Source organism: Balaenoptera acutorostrata, chromosome 1, assembly GCF_949987535.1.
Source record: "Balaenoptera acutorostrata chromosome 1, mBalAcu1.1, whole genome shotgun sequence".
Taxonomy (NCBI): Eukaryota; Metazoa; Chordata; class Mammalia; order Artiodactyla; family Balaenopteridae; genus Balaenoptera; species Balaenoptera acutorostrata.
The window spans coordinates 32,361,098-32,382,939 of record NC_080064.1 but is presented as its reverse complement, the minus strand read 5'-3'; the positions used below and the strand labels follow the sequence as shown (position 1 = coordinate 32,382,939).

The following is a 21,842-nucleotide window of genomic DNA, read 5'->3' as shown; positions in this document are numbered from 1 at the left end:
AGTGCCCCCAGGTCAGTTCCTGCGGAGGGATGGATGCTAGGCCTCCCTCTGCCGCCCTGTGCCAGCCTGGCTCTCTGCCTTCAGGTGGGGCTTCGTCCCATCTGGCTGGCTGGGGTCCACTCCCGTGGCTGGGGTCCACTGCTGCAGTATTCCTGGCTGGGGCCCTCACTACTTAACAGAGGTGTCCCTCTCACTGGTGGTCAGCTGTGGCTGTCAGAACACGCAGCAGTGAGGCCAGGAGAACGCCAGCCTCTCGGGGCTGGTGTGATGTCCAGGAGACAAGGGAATGTGTGTGAAGTACTCAGAGTCAGCATGGCTGGCCCTAGGGGTGATGTGGGGATGGGGAGCAGGCTGGCCTGAGGCCCCAGGAGGGAAGACTGGTCACAAAGCCCTTGTGAAACAAGGGCAGGGTGGGGGCGGGGGGACTATGTCACTGGACCTCCCTGATTGCCCTGGGAAGGTGGGACCAGTGGACTGGCCGGAGAGGCTGGTTGGGGGGTCATCAGGGGCCGATTGCTCACCCTGTCCTGTGTAAGGGTTTCCCCAGAAGCTGCTGCACGGTAATCACCTGTGACCCTTGTGCAGGTGGTGACCTAAGCCTCAGGGCTGAGGTGCCTGGTCCAGGTGTTCTGGGCTAATGGCCAGCCTGGTGGCCGTGCCCTGGCTCCCTGCCTTCCCGATGCTGGGCCAGGGCTGCAGGTGATGGGATCGGGGCGCCCACACCTGCCCTCCGGGGAAGGAATAGTGAGCCCTGGTTTGTAAGTGACAAAACTAAGGCAGAAGTCAAGGGATGGAGTGCTACTGCAAACTATGTTCCCAAAGAATATTTAATAACAGAAATGTTCAAAATATGTCATAGATTGAATAATTCAGATCACCAAGCAGTGCATAGAGTACGATCCTAACTTTGTAGAATACCCATATATTATATAAAGAGACCGATAGGAATGTGCTAAGGAAAGAAGCCTGGAAGGAATTATTAACACCGGTTGTCTCCATGTGGTGAGATTGTGTGAGATTGTGTTTGTATTCTGCTTTTGATTTTCAAGAGTGTCCCCAACACACATGTAATATTTTAAGTGAGAAAAACTTTTTTTTTTTAAAAAAGAGGGCCAAATGCTTGCTCAAGGCTTCCCAGTGAGGAGACAAACCCCAGAAAGTTTCCCTTGAGCTGCACTAGTGAGCAGGGCCGTGGGAGGACGGGGAGGGGGCAGCGCTGCCATGTCCTCTGCCAGCTGTGACCCCCCCCCCCCACGGAGGGGCGAGCAAGTCCACACCTCACCCCAGGAGACTACCAAGTTTTTATTTTTTTAGGAAAAGCACAGCTTTGAAGTAAGTACAGCAGCACCTCCAAGGACACATTCTGGGAGGAGTGGGTTTTAATAGGAAGGCACGCGGGAGAGGCCCATGTTTGCAAATTCATTTAGAATAAGGCCACTAATAATGCTATTCATTCAGCGCAGGTGTGCAGACCCAGTGCCGAGTGCTCCGGATGGCCCTGCTCCCCCTGCTGGCCTTGCCAGGGCAGAGCCAGTAGCCCATTCTGCGGAGGGAGAAGCCGGCTCCCCGGTGCGCAGTGTGGTCAGATCAACAAGAGGCAGAGCCAGGGCTTGTTGCCAGCGGGTCTGCTGGCTGCAAAGCTCACCCTCTCCTGTCACAGCTTCCTTTCCTATGAAGTTACAGGGAATTTCTTGAAGAATGTCACCTACTTCCCTACATAGAGACACACAAGAATAGGGCTTCACCCGATGGGCTGGCATCTGGGCCAGGATCACGCTTCGGTTATGAAGATGTGCACCAGGGGTGAGGTGACAGAGCAGTGTGCCCACACAGCATGGCCCCAGGCGCCGCTGTTCCTTTGGGCCCACCCTCTCTGGCAGCGTGCACTTTGCCGCCAGTGGGCCTGAGTTGACCGCCCTTATTTATGCTTCTCATGTGCAGCCTTGAATGTGACCCAGACTGCCAAGGGCAACCAGATAAACGAGGTGGGCCTAGTGACTGACCACTGCCACCTCATCAGCTTTCTGTCCTTAATTGTCTCCCTTCTCTGAAGCCTTTTCTACTTGATTTCATTTGGTGGCCACCTGGATGGCTGAAGGTGCTGGAAGTGTCAGGAAGGCCATGACTGCAGGACTTTTGGCTTTATTGCACGAAAAGGGAGTCGTATCACAATCCTATGTTCCTTTTGTTCTACACCTCTGATGGCAGGGCAGTCCACATCTTCAAAACATTCACTTCATAAACTTTCCTGGAGCCCCAAACCATGCCAGGTTACGTGCTTAGGCACTGAAGAAACCTAACATTGACATTTGTCAAAAGTTTCCAAGCCTCCACTGCCCTTGATGTTGGGAGGAGAGAGCTCTGAATAAGGCCCTGAAATGGTAGGTTTCAAGTCCTAGGACAACTGGGCGCTCAGGCCATGTCTTGGCTCTCTGAGAGGACACGGCCAGAGTGGCAGGCGGATTCTCTGGCTGGAACAGCCTTTGGAGATGTGAGAGTCCTTGTATGTCCTCTTGCCAGAGACGGGAAACTGAAGCCTGAATCAGGGGGCACTTGCCCAGATGTCAGACAGGTCAGTGGCTGAGCTGGAGCCAGAATACGGGTCTCCTGACACTTGGGCTGGTACCTGGTCCTCTCACTGCCAGCCTGAGCTCAAAGCCCCAGGCTAAAGAGGAGACCACCACCTTCCTCTGTCCATGGGGAGGGTCTCTTCCTGTGCACTGGCTCCCAAGGCCCTCCCAGGTCCAGGCGGAGGGGCTGCTGTCCTGCAGCAAGGCCCCAGCCTCCACCCCTGCTGCCAGACCTGCGCTCCCGGAGCCCCTCCTTGGGGCGCAGAGTGAATTCCAGGGCTGCACGTCCTGGGCTGTGCCCGTGGGTTGGGGCGGGCCCAGGCGCTGCTTTTAATGACACAGTATTTCAGGGTTCGGGCAGCTGGACGCAGTCTGCTCCACCAGGTAAATTACAGGCTTACCAAGTCAGAAATCAAATAAACACTCCAACTGCTGGCGGCCGCTCCAAGGAGAGCAGTGGTTTCCGGGAACCTCCCCACCCAGCTCAGCTTAATTGCCGCCTGTCATTCCCCTGGGACAGGGGCCTTTTCTCTGGCTCACAGGCCCCAAGAAACAGGACAGGGCTCCTGGGCACACAGGGTGACGCAGACTTGGGTGACCAGTCTGTTTTTGACAGCTTCTGGACGGGGGCAGGTGCTAACAAGCCTTGCCCTCGCTCCACGCCTGGCCCCAGGCTGCCCAGTGTCCCAGAGCACTGGGGGCAGTGGATCGCTCCTTAGTAGGAGATGGCAGATAGTTTTCACTCCACATGCCAACTCTAATCTGTTGGTGGTGGCCACCTGGAGTTCTGTGCTGGTCATTTTGAAATTCTATCCAGATTTGAAAGAAAAAATATCAAGGTTGATTGATGACTGCCGTGCAGAAGGTTACGGGAAACTGTCACCCGTGCTGGGCATTGTCATCCTGGGCCACCCGACGTATCCACCGTACTTGGCTCAGCAAAAAGATAACTTTTCCACAGAGCTGAACTGATGGTTCAACATGGTGACCAGATGGGGTCAATAAAGCCCCCAAGATATTTTGTTTCCCTAAAGTGTCCGCACACTGCATGTCTTCCCCAGACAGCAGAGGCAGGTCAAGGGAGGAAGACAGGGAAGATGAATGCCATCGGCCTTGGCCCGAAATCATGCTGTTCATTTAGCTCTTTCTGGAGGTGACCCACATGCCTCCTTGTGGCCAGCGGTTTGGTAATTCAGATCCACAAATATAGCACACCGAGGGCAACTCCACACTCTAACAGAAGTGCCCAGAAATGCCCACTTTTGTACCTGGGAAGGGCAGGCAACTGGAGATGGACCAGGACCTGTCTACACATCCCCAGACCCCGTTGTGGACGGTGAAGGGCCTGGGGTGGCCATCCTGGGCTCCAGGTGCCTCTGAGCTCGTCCCACATCCGCCCACAGCTGGGCCAGCAGTGGACAAGGGCAGGTCCTCAGACAGGACTCTGCCAACCGCAAAGAACGGTCAGCCCGTGCCTCTGGGGACCCTGCTGCGGACGCAGACCACCAGGCCAGAGTTCCACCACCGCCTCAGGCGCCGGGCGGGGGCGGGGCAGAGGGGCCTGGGGAGGACCAGCCCCTGGCAGGATGTGGGCAGCAGAGGGGCGCCCTCGCTGCCGCCCTGCCTGAGCTGTGAGGGCGTTGGGGGTGCCCCCTGCGGAAGGCTGAGCTGACCCGGGAGGGGCGGCGCAGCAGGCGGGGCGGGGCCTCAGTGGCAGCCGCAGGCGCGGACCACCATGTTGCGGTGCTTGCGCAGGATGACGTTGTTGCTGCTGTCGTAGTAGAGCACGGAGGTGGCGCTCAGCTTGGTGGGCGCGCAGCACGCCTTGGGGACCGCGTCAGGCTTCATCAGGTGCACCTGGCGGGGAGGGGGCGGCAGGCAGACGCGTGAGAGCCGCGGGGACCCCGTCCCAGCCCCCAGCTCCTGCCGCCCGGGCTCCAGCCGCTCGCCCCTCCTCGGCTCCATCTCGCCCCGCAGCCCGGCAGGTGCTGGCGCGAACTCTGCCCCGGCCCCGCCTCCCTTGGCCACCCCGCCGCTGCCCTCAGGCCCAGCCTGGGCACCTGTGGCTCCTGTCACAGCCCCTCCCCTCAGACAGGACGACCCTGACCTTGCTGGTCCCCGGCACGTGTGCCAGGTCCTGCCTGCGCCCCTGCAGCGCCGCCCCCGGGGTCCCCTCTGCTCCCCTCTCCTCCCTGCGCTTCCGCAACGTCCCTGATCGTGTCTTGTCCGCATGAGCTGTTTCTGGTCCGTCTCCCGCTCCAGACTGCGAGCCGGTGAAGGTGTGTGTTACACCTGCTAGCGGCCAGACTTCTAGGCTCACCCTTGGGGTGTCCGACACTGTTGTTTCTCAAAGCACCTCCAACCCCTCGTAACAATTTCTAGGCAGGGATTGTTCTGGGCAGATGACCACTGAGGGCACAGGGACCGAGTCACCTGCCCAGTTCCATGGCTGAGGCCGAGGCCGCGGCACGACTGGGACCTGGCACGGGGATCCCGCTACCCTCCTCCAAACAGCTGTACCCCTAAAGGCAGCCCGACTGAGTGAGCTCTTGCAGCCTCTACAAAAATATTTATCTGGAGACTCGGCAGGATGAGCTGCCGTTCACCGTGGACTCTTCATCGGGGCCCCACGTGGAAGGGCCCGGAAGGCAGCTCCCCAGCCTGTCAGGGGCTGGAGGGAAAAGGGAACCTGCTTCCATCCACCGGGACCTCCCAGGCCTCACGGAGGCCGCTGAGCAGGACCTGGGCGAAGCCGTCTCATGCGGGGCCCTGTCCGGCAGCCTGGCCCCCGGTCCCCAGAGCCCAGCCTTACCCCAGAAGCCCCAGCTCTGAGCAGCCTGCTGCCAGGACAGGCTCCATCACCCCTGACCTTCTTCAAGGAAGGCAGCTCCCCAGGGGTCCAGCAAATCCCATGTGACCATTGGGAAAGGAGGCATTATCCTGGGGTCCATGCTGCCTTAACTCATTTGCTCTAGGGTATCACCTTGAGCAACCTGTAACTAGAGTGTCCAGGTCAATGTTCTAGAAAGAAGCCTCAGCACAAAAAAACATTTAAAACACTTAGCAATAAGCAGCAGCAACAGTGTTCCTATTAGAAACTTCTTCAGCATTTAAAGTTTCCCCAGACATCGGGGCATCAAAAGCCTGTAGAGACACAAAGAACCGAGAGGGACCCAGAAAAAAGAGCCAACGGGAAAGGAACGGGAGGGGAAACCAGAAGGGCACGGGGTACCTGGTGACTCCTGCACAGGAAGAGGGGGCAGAACCCACACGTGTGTCACCCCCCACCCTGACCCTGAGGGCGTGTGTGACACACAGGAGCCGAACGCGCCAGTGAACATGGTGCACGTGTGTGTTCCGAGGGCACAAGTAGCCGTGTGGGATGCCCGCCTATCATGCACGGGCTGTGCCTCTGACCACCAGCCGGCAGGCCTTTATAAGTCTGGTACCCACCGCATGGACGTGAAAGTCCCCCACATGCACGTGTGTACGTGTGCACACCAATCAGCAAGAGTCTAGTGCATGTGTGTTCAGGTGCACGGGTTGGGGGTGCCCCACACGGGGACCAGTTGCTGCACAGCTGTGGGATTTCATTGCACATGCACGCAGAAAGGTTTCCATGTGGAGAAAGCTCCCTGACACAGCAGTCCTGCCATCACCTGCTGGCTGCACGCGCCCCTCTTCTCCGCAAACCCCTCCCCTGGGCGTCCAGGCAGAGGGACGGGGTACTGACCAGGGACTGCAGGATGGCGTGGTTGGTGGCGTTCATGCAGGAGTCCAGTGGGAAGGAGCACTCCCCTTCACAGTAATAGGCTGAGTAGCCTTGGGGGGCGATGACCCAGTCCTGGGGGCAGGTAATGGGAGAAGGTGAGTCCCACCCATGTGCCCCTCTCGAGCCCCCCAGTCCAGCACCTGTCACAGCACAACTCAGGGCTGCCCCTTACCCTCCCTCAGCCTCAGGGCCCATCACCTCACCCTCGGGCCCCTCCCAGGGCAGTTTCCCCCAGAGGCCTGACATCCACCCGAAGACCCTCAGCAGACAGGGCTGGGCACGATCTCCGTCCCCTTCATGCGCCATCAGCGCTCAGCTTCGTCCTCCCCAGCCCACCCCCAGTCACAGCAGAGGCCAGAGGCACTGCCCACCCTGGCCTCAGTTTTCCTGCTGCAGCTCTGACATTTTATGGCTAAGGATTCAGACAGTCTCCATTTTCATGGTTTTCACAAAAAAGCACTTTTCACTACAAAAGCAACACATTCTCCCTTTAGAGAACTTGGAAAAACACAGAGGAAAATAAACCAAGAAAATCCAAATCCCCCATGATTCTACCTCCTCTTGGACATACACTTGCCATCTTCAAGGTGGGGACTGTCATTTAGGAAAGAAGGAGAGTCAGGAATTACCAGCCAGCCAAGGTCCTGGAAGCTGACATAGAGTTCATGCCGACGGCACACCTGTCGGCCGTGGGAGCCGTGGATGTTGTCTGCGGGGGACAGAAGGGACAAGGTCTTTTCTGGGGTTCCTGCTCTGTGCACCTACCACGGGGAGCTCCCGGGGCGGGGGACGCCCTGATGGGCTCATTTGTTGAGTAAATGAATGATGGGAAACTAACCCATTTGGTCTCATAAAGCCCATCTCTGCAGCTCTGCTGGCGCCGTGACCCAGGTCAAGAACCTTCGATGGCTCCAGATGATTCCCCGTGGTCACAGTCACCCCACGCTCAGCCCAGCCTCCCCTGACTTTCAGCCTGTGACTCCCGATGGTCCAATAAACAGCCCGGGGACCCTCTGCCGTCCAGCAGCCCCTCCTCCTTTCCTCCGGAGACACCCCCAACCTCATCCGCCTCTCTAGCCACGCCCATTCCACAGGACAAGTGGCTCCCACTGAGGCCAAGCAAAGCCTGGCTCCCCGTGAAGGAAAGGAGGGCACCAGGGGGCTCTGGTCCCGAGGGGCTTGGTCTGGTGGGGACACCTTGACACAAACGCTTGGATCCTGCAGGGCACCCAGGGCAGCACGAGGGCCACCAGGGGCACCTGGTTTTGACTGGGGGGGTGAGGGGGCCGTGGTGAGCCAGGGAGGGCAGGAAGGGACTTGAGGGCGGCAGGGGCAGCGAGGGCAGATGCTCAGAGCCCTGGAGACCGTGCAGTGGCTGGTCCCCAGGGTGCAGGAGCAAAGTGGTGTCAGGAAAGGTGGCTGGGTGACTGACCATCAGCCTGACCCCACTGAGGCCACGAGGGTTCTGTCCCCACCACCTGGTCCCCAACCTCACCGAAGATCCCCGGCAGTTTGTTTGGGGGCGGCAGCTTGTTAGTTCTTTTCGGCAGCCTCCTCTTCAGGGGCCTCGCTGCCCGAGGGGCTCGGACGGGACTGGGGCTCGCCCTGAAAAAGGTGACCACGAAAGGCTGTTTGGAGCGCGGTGCCTGTTGCCCCAGCAGACCGGCCAGGCCAGGATCCACGCTGCGCCCTGAGACAGAGAGAGCAGAGAGGGCGGTCACTCGAGGGTGGGGCCCTGCACGGGGACACAGCAGGGACCTCTCTGTGGGCGGGCCAGGAGCACGGAGCCTGAGGCTGCAGGGGACCCACTGGGCCTCGGTTTCCTCCTCTGAAGACCCGAGTCCCAAGTCCAGCCCCAGCCCCCAGCGGGCAGGTCTGCAGGGGAGGGGGAGGGTCCTCGTGAGCACAGACTCGGGATTAGTGACGGTCCAGGGCACTGCCAGTTGTCACAGCGCTTTACAGCTTTCAGTCAGTTCATGTGATGATCTCAACCAGTCTTCATGGTGACACCAGACCCATCATTTCCCTGAGAAACATCAGAGCCCCTCGGTGACGGCTCAGAGCACCACTACCGGACACTCTCAGAACCAGGGTTCCCACCCATCTCGGGGCTCCAAAGCCCGCGTTCTACCTTCCACCCCATCCTTTCTGGGGATCAGTGTAGGATTTACAACACCCGGCTGGCGGGAGCGGCTGCCAGGACTCAGTGCTTGCTGTGCTGAGCACCGCCCAAGAGCAGGCCACTCACCGTCCCGATGCCCCCAAACGAGACCCGAGGCTCCGCAGACAGAGACATTTACCCCAAGTCCACGTTCAAACACCTGCATCTAATTCCAGAGCCCTTCTTATCCATTTAAGTTCTTAACCAGCGGGTTTGTGGTTTGAAAAGGAAGAAAGAGAGAAAAGGCTGTGGGCAGAGACATGACTGGGGCCTCAGCCTAGGAGTAGTGATGCTTGTAAAACTGGGATTTTACCGGCAGCTGCTTAAAGCCTGAGGACGCTGGAAAAACACACTGGTTATCCCTGGAAGTCACCTCCACTGATAAAACTATCCTCCTGTACCTCTTTGTAGTTCCAATGACCTCTGTTTTTTAATTGTCAAAGTGATATATAACAACTGTAAAGAAACTTAGAAAAAATATCACCCATAAAACCCCTCCCCTGCTACAACGCATCATTTTCATTTTTCTGGGATATTTTCATATGTTAATTTAAATTGTGAGCGTAAGAAAGAAGTCTGTATATTTCCCAATTTTTCCACATAAACATTTTCTAGCTTGTTAAGTCTCAACTATGAACATTTCAAATGTATAAAGTTCCTTTGAGTGGATACATCTGAATACTTAGATATTAGTTCATCTTTAGACATCTATTTCCTGGCTTTCATCATAAAGATGAGAATGTGATAGAACCTCTTCATTTCCTTTCCCTGTGCAATTTTCTCAGACTAAACAACAGGGGATGACTACAAGCTCACTGTTAATGTTTCTTATAACACTGGGTGGAACATCCCACTTCCATGTACATTTCACCCCAATGTTGCAACAGTGATGCACAGGCATATACACGCATGCACATATATGTATGTGTACACACACGTGTGCATTTATATAGCTAGTGTACACATGTGCACGTACATAAACATATGTGTTCTATTAGTGGGTCTCATGATCCTCCACTGCACATTACAGGTCAAGGACATCGCCGGCCCTTACACAGCTGTGCTTTAGCCCTGAGTCCATGCGCCAGAGTTGACTAAACAACTAATCGACCAGCGACTAACCTTTGACCTATGACATCACCTGCCACAAACATGCACTGGGCCCATCAGAGGTGCCACTCAGGGATGACCCTGCTGAGACAGGAGCTGACACTGGAAGGGGCCCAGGGAGAAGCCGTTCGGGGAGTTTAGGTCATGGCAGGTTAGGGTCACGAGGAAGAGCAGCAGGCCCGTGAGGATGCAGAGCCACAAGACACACAGCAGCCCCGCCACAGAGGGAAAGGCCCGTGAGCGCACCAGGAGGAGGCCGTGGAGCGACGGGGGCAGGAGGGCGGCTGTCGTCCACGCGGCACTGGAGCGGAGCCCCACACCTGGTGGGCGCGTGGGGCGGCCTTGGCCCGGCAGCCCTCCGGGCCTGTGTGTGCAGCCGCCGTGTCCTGTGAGTCCCTGGAGAGCCCTGTCCACAAAGAGGCCAGGGGGACCCTCGGTGCTCCCGAGGCTGTGTTCACTGTAGGCTTTTCCTTGTGCGACTGTCTGGTCAAGGATCGTGTTGGGGTCTCCTGGGCGCAGAGAGATTGGGTCACAGGGCAGGCCCCGGCTGTCCAGGTGGTGGCCCCCAGGCTGCCTGGCTCTGGCAGGACCCTTTCCAGAAAGCAGAGGCAGGAACTTCAGGAACCTCTGAGGCCCAGGGTCCCTGCCTCTAGACCTGACCTGTGAGGGTGCTGGCAGGCATGCTGTCCCCTTTGTGAGAGACGTGGGATGTGTGGCCACACCTCGAGATGGGGGCCACACTGTGGCCTCCCCCCGCACGCAGGTCCAGATGAAGATGTTGCTCCTCTGGGCCAGGAAGGCCCCCGACACCTCCAGCCTCCCCCCATTTCTGAGTCTACCCCATCAGGGCCCGGATGTCTTGGCAGCTCCCCTGACCTATCCCATCCCTGCGGATTCATGCCCCCTCCCCCTGGGCCAGGCCAAGATTGCTCCCATCTCTCCCCAAGGCCTCTTTCTGCTCTGGGTGCCACCTGCCCCTTCCCTGCAGCCCCTGCCCCACCTCAGCCTGCGGTCATGGATGTGACCCTAGTGCCACGTTGAAGGACAATCAGGACGCCTGGCTGAAACCCTTGGAGGGGATCCAGCTGTGACCAGGTGTGCTTTTGTCCCACAGGTTATTTATTTCCTCACCACATGAGAACTAGGAACTCAATGCTTTTCCTTCTTTCTACTGTTTAACAGCCCTGTAACTCGTCTGCTTCTGGAAACCTCTGCCTGTCCCAGGCTGTTGCTGGAGGACTTCTCCCACCATGCAGGGCAGATCAGGTCCTCCTCCCCAGAAGCCCCAGAAGGTGCTGCACAGTCCACTCAATGATGTCCATCTACTGCCCGCCTGGTCACGGTCCCCTGACACTCTGTGGCTGTCCCCTCAGGTGCACTGTCTCCCCACTCTAGGATCTGGGCCTCCCGTCAGGGTGAGGCTTCAGGGAGACCCCTCTGAAAGGCCTTCCTTGACCAGCTGGAGCTTCCTGTTCTTACCCACGGGCTCCTACCCATTTTGTGCAGCCCTAGAGCCACATTGAGAAAACGTGGGCTCCACGGCAGGCCTGGGTTCGAACCCTACAGACGCATGCACGCACGCACACACGCACACAAACGGAAGCTCATTTTTTTCTGTTTAGTTTGTGAGACTGTGGATTCAGGATGAAGTACTTCACTGCCCCTCATGAGTTTCAAGGGAGTATGAACAAGAGGCTGGTTTGGGCTCCGTTACAGAGAAGAAGGGTCTAACTGTCTGATCTGGACGACACAGGAATGCTATGATTTGAGATGAGAAAACCCATCTAAGTCCATTGGTCAGGTTTGTAGAACTCCTCCCATCCTAAGTCGCAGCCTTTGGCCACACACAGGCGAGCTGTTTATTCACAGAGGAGACTTCCCGGCGAAATGTCTGCACCAACGGTCTCTCCCCCTTCAGTTGCCCCTATTACCAGTTTACTGGCTGCCTAAACCGTCTTGCTTCCCTTCTAGAGACATCTATTTAGCTATGAGGAGGAGATATGTGGGGGCAGGGGAGGTGAGGCTACAAGGAGACAAAACTTAGCGACAAAATGAAAGGCCCCAGAAGGAAAGTCAGAAGGGCCAAAGGAAAAACATCTTTCATAAAGACAGCATTTCTCCCAGTTACAAATTCACATTAAGTGTGTATGTTTTTATGGTTCTAATAAAACAGTGCCTTACATAGACTCTGGGTGGAGTTGTTCTGTAATAGGGGTGGGGCAGGTGCAACGTAAGCAGTCCTGCTCAGCCATTGGTCAGTGCCACAGTGAGCCCTTCCCCCAAGCAAGCAACTGTCAACAAGTGACCGCTAGTGGTCCCGCTAAGCCATTGGTTGGCATTGCAGTAGTCCCCTCCCTCTCCTCCTCTTCTGTATAAAAGGAGCCCAAATTTGGACTGGGACAAGATGGTGTTTTTGAGACACTAGTCTGCCATCTTCTCAGTCTGCTAGCTTTCCAATTAAAGTTGTTCTTCCTTGTCCCAACAACTTGTCTCCTGATTTATTGGCCTGTTGTCTGCTGAGCAGAGTGAGCTTGGGCTCGGCAACAAATTTTGGTGAGCTGGCCAGGAGCCTTGGTGCTTGTGGCTAGCTGGCCTCAGCTGGGGAATTTTCAGGTAAGGCCCTAGCAGCCACCGGGACCATTTGTCCTGAGGATCTTTCCTTCAAAATTCCCTGAAGTGGCACCGGCTGCCCCAGCGCTGGGCAGCTGAAGCGGGGAATCAACATTTGGGAGCCGATGGGCCTCACATAGTAGGGTAAGTAGCTCCAGTATATACAACTGGGAACATTTTCCCCTCTCAGTTTGGGCTTTTTTCCTTTACGGGAATAGCCAATTTGTTCATTTGATTGGGGTACCCTGTTGGAGAGGGGAATTGTTGTTGGACTCTACCTGCTTTGTGAACCAGTTTGTTGGCTTTTGTTTTGCATTCATCCTTGATGGAATCTCTTTGTGCTTTTGGTATTAGAATTTGCTTGTGCTTTTTGTGTTTTGTTGTTCTTGAACCTTTTAAAAATTTTATTTATCTAATTTATTTATCTTTTTGGCTGTGTTGGGTCTTCGTTGCTGCACGCGGGCTTTCCCTAGTTGCGGTGAGCGGGCTGCTCATTGTGGTGGCTTCTCTTGTTGTAGAGCACAGGTCCTAGGCGCGTGAGCTTCAGTAGTTGTGGCGTGCGGGCTCTAGAGCGCAGGCTCAGTAGTTGTGGTCCACGGGCTTAGTTGCTCCGCAGCGTGTGGGATCGTCCCAGACTAGGGCTCGAACCCGTGTCCCCTGCATTGGCAGGCAGATTCTTAACCACTGTGCCACCAGGGAAGCCCATTGAACTTATAAATATGGGAAATACTCCATCTGTCCCTAAGGAAAGCCCTTTGGGGCGTATCTTATATAAATGGGCAAAATATAGCTGTGGGCCTATGACTAAAGAAGAGATGATATTTTACTGTAATAGTGTGTGGCCCAATATATGTTAGGATCAGGAGAGCAATGGCCATTGATCGCTCACTTAATTATTATACGATCTTGCAGTTAGAACTGTTTTGTGAAAGAGCAGGTAAAAATGATGAGATTCTGTATGTAGAAGCATTTATGCTATTGTTTCAGGAGGAAAAGAAGTCAGACTGCTGCCGCCTTATGGTACAGCAGTCGAAAGAGAAAACCAAGGGAAAACCTGTTCTACAAGAGGAAGGGGAGAAAGTGAGAGTGGGGACATGTTATTTTGAAACTTACACCCCCCTCTGGCCAGCCCGGCTCCCCCACTGGCCGAGCAGACTGCACCAGCAGTTGTTCTGGCCACCCCCCGCCCACATGCCACCAACATATTCACCGCCTCCTGTTTTCTTTACTTATGGGGATCAATTAGAAGTTCCTACGCTAACCTCCGGGGCACAGGGGCCAGGTTTGGTGTCACCATCTAAGACCTGACAGGGCACCCAGTTTGGACTAGGAGCCACTTCTGGAGCAGGGCAGCTTCCCTTGCACCAATATCCTATAGGAGGCCTTAATGCACATGGCCAACCAGCTGGGTTCCTATGGATGCATAAGCCATTCTCAACATCAGATTTGTTTAATTGGAAAAACTATAACCCTACTTACCGAGAGGACCCCCTCCGCATGACTGAAATTTTCACTTCTATCTTTGCCACTTACCATCCCTCTTGGGCATTCACACTCTTATGAATATGATACTTACTGGGGATGAAAGAAGGATGGTCATTGACAAGGCTAGAGAGGAAGCACACCAGCTTCATCCAGCAGATCCAGATGGAACTCCAGAAGCAAATCTGACAGTTCCTACTGCTGAGCCTGACTGGGAGCCTAATAATGGAGGTATGCTGCTCCAAAAACATTATAGGAAGTGTATCTTAGTGGGTCTTCCAAAGGGAGCACCTAGGCAAAAGAGCTTAAAATTCAGGAGGTACACCAAAAACCCATTGAGGATCCATCAGAGTCTCTAGAAAGAATTTATCAATCTCATAGGTGCTACACTGATGTAGATCCTGAGACCCCCCTAAGATATGAGAATGGTAAATGTGACCTGCACTGGGCAAAGTACCCAGATATAAGAAGAAAATTACAAAAGTTAGATGGTGCAGTTGGAATGAACCCTTCTCAATTGGTAGATGTTGCTTTTAAAGTGTTCAACAACAGGGAACGACAGAAGCGAGAGGATGCAAGACGGAATGCCACTTTTCTGGCAGCAGCATTGGATTCCTGGAAGGCAAGTAACTGGAAGAGAGGTAAGCCACTATTGAGGAGGGAACAATGTGCTTACTGTAAGGAGGAAGGGCATTGGAAAAAAGATTGCCCTAGACTAAAGAATAAGAAAGAAAACAATAAAAGAAAGACAGGAGCCTCTCATATGGTAGAAAGAGAGGAACACTCTGATGATGAATGAAGAGGCCTGGGGGCTCCCTTGAACTTGAGGTATCCAATTCCAATTTCCCCACAGGAGCCCCAGGTAACTTTGATAGTGTGGGACAAGTTGATTGACTTTCTGATAAATACGAGTGCAACAAACTCTGTGGTAAACACCAAGGTGGCACAGAAAACATCTCAATCCGTCCAGTTCATGGCAGTTTCTGGAGAAGTACAAAATTGTTCTTTCTTACAACCTCTATGCCAATGAGGAGACCTCACCCTGAAACACAGTTTCTTATGTATGCTGGTGTGTCCAATCCCTCTTTTGGGCTGAGGTCTCCCTTGTAAATTAAATGCTCAAGTAACTTTTTGCCAAGACAGCTTGACATCAGGGTCCCACCAGCGCACACGGTAAGCCTACGGATGGCATTCATGGATGCCCCAGAGAGGGAGACAGAGCTCTTCCCCTGCACCCACCAGAGGTCTATGAAAAGGTAAGGCTGGAAGTGTGGGCTGACGGCACACCAGGGAAGGCCAAAAATACATGGCCAATACAAATTCCATTAAAAAGGAACACTGGGACATCTAATCTAAAACAATACCCTCTGAGGCAAGAGGCCCAAAAGGGAATTCAGCCAGTTCTCAAAAAGTTTGAAAACAGGACTGGTTAAACCTTGTAGGTCCCATTTAACACCCCTATCCTCCCAGTCAAAAAGCCATACTCAACAGAGTATCACTTTGTCCAAGACTTGAGGGCTATTAATAAAATAGTCCAAGATTTGCACCCTGTGGTATCTAATCCATACATTCTGCTTACAACTATTCTTGGAGAATACAGCTGGTTCTCAGTTTTGGACTTGAAAGATGCTTTTTTTCTGCATTCTTATTGCAGAAGAATCACAGCAGCTGTTTGCTTTTGAATGGCAGGATCCAGAAACACAGGTAGTCCAACAGTATTGTTGGACAGTCCTGCCTCAAGGATTTAAGAATTTCCCTACCTTGTTTGGGGAAATGTTGGCTAGGGACCTTAGAAACTTTATATTGGATGAAGGACTCTTACTCCAATATGTGGATGATTTGCTCATAGCAATCCTTGCATATGATGTGTCTACAAAATACCATAAGAACCCTGAATTATTTGGCCAATTGTGTATATAAAGTCTCCCAGAAAAAAGCCCAAGTATGTAAGAAACAAGTCACATATCTGCGTTTTGTCATTTCTCAAGGACAGCAGGGTCTTTTGCCTGATAGAAAATGGGCAATTGCAGGCTTGGGAACACCCAAGACTCACAGACAAATGAGGGGGTCTCTGGGAATGGCAGGATTTTGTCGGATTTGGATCCCGAACTATGGATAGGCTCATAGTAAAGCTCCTCTATGAGGCTTTAAAGGGACATGATTTTGAGCCCCTTACTTGGACTACAGAGTGCAAAAATATATAATGGGGCCTAACCTACAAAGGACCAACCAGCAAGTCACTCAAAATTGCATGATTTGTGCTAAAAATAACCCAAAGACTGCTGTCAGACCTCCCCAGATGGGAACTCAACACAGAGGAACCTGCCCCACTGAGGACTGGCAAATTGACTTGACTCAAATGCCTCAAGCCACAGAAAATTTCAGACACCTGCTAGTATTTGTGGACACTTTTTTCAGGATGGGTGGAGGCATATCCCACCAGGACAGAAAAAGCCTCTGAAGTGGTTAAAGTCCACCTTAAGGAAATTATCCCCCGATTTGGACCGCCTAACTCCCTTCAAAGTGATAATGGGCCTGCTTTTGTCTCTACCATAACCTAACAAGTATCTAAAGCACTGCGAATTAATTGGAAGCTACATTCATCCAGAGACCACAATCAACAGGAAAAACTGAGAAAATGAATTATATATTAAAAAGGAGCATTGCTGGGCTTTCCTGGTGGCGCAGTGGTTGAGAATCTGCCTGCTAATGCAGGGGACACGGGTTCGAGCCCTGGTCTGGGAACATCCCACATGCCGCGGAGCGGCTAGGCCTGTGAGCCACAATTACTGAGCCTGCGCGTCTGGAGCCTGTGCTCCGCAACAAGAGAGGCCGCGATAGTGAGAGGCCCGCGCACCGCGATGAAGAGTGGCCCCCGCTTGCCGCAGCTAGAGAAAGCCCTCACACAGAAACGAAGACCCAACACAGCCAAAAATAAATAAATAAATAAATTAATTTTTTTAAAAAAAGGAGCATTGCTAAAATATGTCAAGAGACTAATTTACCTGGGGATAAGGCCTTGTCAGTTGCCCTGCCAAGGATCAGAGTGGCTCCCAGAAGCAGCTCAAATTAAGCCCCACTGAGATATTGTATGGTAGGCCATTCCAGGTGTCTGCCAGGGAGGGAGAATCTATAAATGCTCTGAAAGATCTAGCAGTTGCCAATTATGTTAAAACTCCGTGCACTATACTAACCCCTGTGCATGAGTTTGCTTCCAGTAGGTCTGCCTATCCAGCTGAGGTAGCCTTACGTCCTTTCCTGCCTGGAGTCCTCCTTAAAACCTAGAGAGAACAAGGGCCTGAGCACCATTTGACTACAAGGTGGACAGGACCACACGTGGTATTACTTACCAGGCACTCATCTGTCGAGTTAGCTGGAGTAAAGCCATGGATTCATCACACTTGGGTTAAAGTAGCCCCACTGTCATCAGAAAATTACCCAACTCCTGAGAGGCCTAGGGAGCAATGGGTTTGTGAACCCTTAGAAGACTTAAGGTTGCTCTTCAAAAAGGGTAAGTATTGAGATTAAAATTTCATTGTAGAAGAGATTTCATCAGGTTCAAATAGTTGTAGATAAAGAAAGAGAACTGTATTGCTTACTAAAAATTTTAAGGAATATTCCTGACCCAAAACTGATCAATTTCATTTCACAATTACCCCCTCATCACCCCTGTTCAGTGGGAAGTAGCCAGAAAGATCATTGCCCCTTTTTCCCACAAGATTGTATAAAAGCAGCCTGAATTGGGACTAGGATAAGATGGGTTTTTTTTTAAATTAATTAATTAATTTATTTATTTATGGCTGTGTTGGGTCTTCGTTTCTGTCCGAGGGCTTTCTCTAGTTGCGGCAAGCGGGGTCCACTCTTCATCGCAGTGCGCGGGCCTCTCACTATCGTGGCCTCTCTTGTTGCGGAGCACAGGCTCCAGACGCGCAGGCTCAGTAGTTGTGGCTCACGGGCCTAGTTGCTCCGTGGCATGTGGGATGTTCCCAGACCAGGGCTCGAACCCATGTCCCCTGCATCAGCGGGCAGATTCTCAACCACTGCGCCACCAGGGAAGCCCTAAGATGGGTTTTTTGAGATGCTAGTCTGCCATCTTCTCCGTCTGCTAACTTTCCAATTAAAGTCGTTCTTCCTTGTCTCAACAACTCATCTCCCGACTTACTGGCCTGTCATGCAGTGAGCAGAGTGAGCTTGGGCTCGGTAACAGTTCCTCCCCCATCACTTTTCCCTACATTTCATGATTCACTCATGAGGGTAGGCACTTCAGTGAAACCTTTCCCATGGGATCATCTCAAGCCGCATAGAATTTAATGTAAATATCACAGACAGGGAGGAGGGTGATTGGAGCAGAGCTTTCTCAGAACGCACAGGACATACAAGGTCAGTGTCTCTGTTTTCCTTTTGTTTTTAATTAAAGGTAAGTGCCTCTTGAGAGAACAAAGCCTATTCAGTGGCAGCCAGTCTGGGACAGCAGGAAAAAGCCGGCCAGATGCTGGTGAAACGTAGAAATGTGATTGCGGCTTTCTCAGGATGCAATGCAGGAGGTTAAAGGGAGAAGCACACACTCTGGGACCACGGTTCACTTTCCGGCTAGGTTTTGACCTGCTGCATGGGTCTGAGATTTGGGGAGATGGCAAAGGTGCTCCTCGTGCTCTTTTCGATGTCCTCCGCCGTCAGGCCGTCCCAGAGCTCGATCAGGGTCAGTCCTCTCACGTCAAACACGGCTAGGGCTTCCCTGGTGGCGCAGTGGTTGAGAATCTGCCTGCCAATGCAGGGTACACGGGTTCGAGCCCTGGTCTGGGAAGATCCCACATGCCACGGAGCAACTAGGCCCGTGAGCCACAACTACTGAGCCTGCGCGTCTGGAGCCTGTGCTCCGCAAAAAGAGACACTGCAATAGTGAGAGGCCCGCACACCGCGATGAAGAGTGGCCCCCGCTTGCCGCAACTGGAGAAAGCCCTCGCACAGAAACGAAGACCCAACACAGCCAAAAATAAATAAATAATAAATAAATAAATTAAAAACAAAAAACAAAAAACACGGCTGTCTCGGTGATGATTTCACCTTCTCGGTCAAAGCGGTCCACGCACCAATTCCCAGTCAACGGTCTGGGTGCATTACTCCAAGATTTTGGGTTCATTGGCCTTGGTGGAGTGCTCCATGGTGACCACCACTCTGGTCTTGGTACTGTACACCAGATCCATCGCACCCCCCACTCCTTTCACCTTCTTGCCGGGTATCATCCAGTGAGCCAGGTCACCGTATTTGGAAACCTGCATGGCTCCCAGCAAGGTTAGGTCGATGTGTCCGCCTCGAATCATGGCAAATGATTCATCGCTGGAGAAAAAACAGCCCCCAGGAAGAAGGGTGACTGTTTGCTTGCCCACATTGTTGAGATCTGCATCCACCTCCTCTTTCAGCGGAAACAGACCCAAGCCCAAGATTCCATTTTCACTGTGAAGATGAACGGTTATACTGGGGCTGATGTAGTTGGTGGCCAGAAGAGGGATTCCTATGCCCAAATTGGCATACAGGCCGTCCTCAAATTCAAGAGCTGCCCCCTTGATGATCCGTGTCCTTATACTATCTGCAGACTTGCATATTTCATCATCCTCTTTCCAGATCATTATGTGCTCATTTCTTTTCTCATATTTTTCCCCCTGTATTCCTCGATCTATGTAAATGTTAGGAACATGGATGTCCTCTGGGGCAAAGGACCCCAGGTCCACAATTTCTTCAGTCTCCACCACTGAGGTTCTCGCAGCTTTGCACATGGGCACGTTGAAGTTCCTGGCACTGGCCATGAAGATGGCGTTTCCTGCCCGGTCGGCCTTCCACCCTTTCACCAAAGCAACATCGGCCGTGACGGCGTGCTCCAGAAGGTAGTGCTGTCCGTGGAACTCCCTCACCTCCCTGGGCTGACTCAGGATGGCGATGTGGCGGTCCTCTAAGTACTTGCTGGGTGCGCCTCCCTCCTGGGCCAGGGTCCCGTAGGCCGTAGGGGTGTGGAAGGCGGGCACGCCGGCGCCCCCTGCGCAGATGCGCTCGGCCAGGGTGCCCTGGGGCGTGATCTCCAGCTCCAGCTCGCCCGCCAGGTACTGGTGCTCGAAGAGCGAGTTCTCCCCCAGGTACGAGCAGACGATGCAGGTGATCTGCTTGGTCCCCAGGAAAAGGTCGAGCCCGAAGTTCCCCTCCCCCACGTTGCTGCTGACCACGGTCAAGTCCTTCACGCGGGTCTTGAGCAGCGCCCCTATCAGGTTCTCCGGGATCGCGCAGAGGCCGAAGCCCCGGACCATGATCCTCGCGGCGTCCGGGATGTCTCTCACGGCCTCCACGGGGTCCGCGTAGGACTTGGCACGCGCGCGGGCGCTGCTGGCGAAGCCGCACACACCGCCCGTCGCCAGCGCGGGCACCGAGCGGCCGGCGGGGACCCGGCGCCCGAGCGCAGACTCCAGGAGCCGCAGGGCTGCCATCGTCCGCTCCGCTCCGGCTGGGGCTCCGGCTCCGGGCCCAGCGGGGACAGGCGGCGGCCGTGCGCGCCCCGCCCGCGCGTCACAGGGCAGGGGGCCCCAGGCGGTGACGCGCCCACCCGGCTGGCTCCCCGCCGCCCCGCTCCGTCTCCGCGCTCCGAGGGCGCGAGGTGCCGAGCTTCCCGGGCCGCGAGGCGGGAGGCGGGACCGGTCCGGACAGTCAGGCGGGACTGGAGGGACCCGGGGACTGGCGCACGGAGGCCCCGAGGCGACGTCCCTCCGGGGAAGCCTGGGAGCCGTCTCCTTCCTCTCCATCGTCACCCTTCCACCCAGGCGCGCTACTCCCGTCCCCCCGCCTCCAGATCCACCTCCACGTCAGCGGTTCCCACACGCGTGTCCCCAGCACGTACTGTCCTGGATCCACATTTCCATGGATGTCTACCACGGCCTCAACAACATCCCTGCCGAAGGAGATCTCCTTACTTCCCACCTCAAACCTGCTCCTCGTCCATTTTTCCCCAACTCAGGCAAAAACAAAACCAAACCTATTAAAAAGACCCGCTGGCTCAGCTCCCATCACCCGCGTTCCCTGCACGCACCCTCCTCCATTTCCGCTGCTGGACAAGCGCTCCACCCCCCATCCCAGCTCCCACCTCGACCCGGCGAGGCTCCCGGGGGCCTCTCTGACTTCACTCTTGTCCCCCGCAGTCTACTCTCCCCACTGAAGTCAGGGGATCTTTATTTTGTACATAAGATAAAAAACTTTTTATTTTACCGCAGTTGAGATTTATAGAAAATACGCTAAGATAGTACAGAGAGTTCTCATATACCCAGACCCAGTTTCCCCTGGCAAGTGTAACATCTAAATGAATATGGTACGTTTGTCACAACTAATGAACCAATATTGGTATCTTATTATTTACTAAACGTCACGATCTACTCAGATTTCATTAGTTTTCTCCAGTGTCTTTTTTCCAGGATCCCACCCAGGGTCCCACATTGGCATATAGTCATCACAACTCCTTAGGCACCTCTGGGCTGTTACAGTTTCTCAGACCTCCCGTGTTTTTTGATGACCTTGACAGTTTTGAGAAGTACTTGTCAGGTATTCTGTAGAATGTCCTTCAGTTTCAGGTTGTCTGATGTTTTTCTCATGGTGAGACTGGGGTTCTGGGTTTTGGGGACGAAGACCACGGAGGTGAAGTGCTGTTCCCATCCCGTCAGATCAAGGGTGTCTGGGAGCCACATGACGTGCTCATGGGAGCCTGAGCACCCGGCTGAGGGGTGCCGCTCAGGTTGCTCCTGCAAAGGTACTGCCCCAGCCCATGGCATACTTTGGGAAGCAAGTCTCTAAGCGTAGCCCACACTGAAGGAGGGGGAGATGCTACACCCCCTTGAGGGGGAGTGTCTCAGAGGGTTGTTTGATAAAAAACTGAATCAGATCCTGTCCTCCTCCACTGCTGTTAAATAAAATAACATTTATTTCATAGTTAATATTTTGCCCACTTCTCTCAACCTCCTCACAGTCGCTGCCTAGCCCCCTGTGCTCCAGCCATGGTGGCCCCTTGCTGCACCGCAGACACACCAACCCTGCGCCCACCAGGAGGCTCTCCCCCAGACACCTGCTAAAGGAATGAAGGTGTGAATCCCCGTTCTACAGATGAGGA

The 21,842-nt window shown here is 54.0% G+C and overlaps 2 protein-coding genes across 2 annotated transcripts in view; both read right to left on the bottom strand.

The window, feature by feature from the left end:
- Nucleotides 1-1,331: 1,331 nt before the first annotated feature.
- The window catches only part of LOC103020685 (bone morphogenetic protein 8B-like), a 47,071-nt gene continuing 26,560 nt past the window's right edge, over nucleotides 1,332-21,842 (bottom strand). Inside the window, exons 4-7 of the mRNA XM_057533963.1 lie at nucleotides 7,838-8,032; nucleotides 6,972-7,051; nucleotides 6,304-6,414; nucleotides 1,332-4,427 (exon numbers count right to left, since the gene is read on the bottom strand). Coding sequence (XP_057389946.1) covers nucleotides 4,278-4,427; nucleotides 6,304-6,414; nucleotides 6,972-7,051; nucleotides 7,838-8,032 — 536 coding nt within the window. The 3' untranslated portion in view covers nucleotides 1,332-4,277. The remainder of the gene's footprint in view (nucleotides 4,428-6,303; nucleotides 6,415-6,971; nucleotides 7,052-7,837; nucleotides 8,033-21,842) is intronic.
- Nucleotides 18,296-20,178, bottom strand: LOC103016350 (succinyl-CoA:3-ketoacid coenzyme A transferase 2, mitochondrial-like). The gene is given in 2 exon segments (XM_028163864.2): nucleotides 18,296-18,483; nucleotides 18,816-20,178. Coding segments are annotated over 2 exon segments (1,551 nt in total).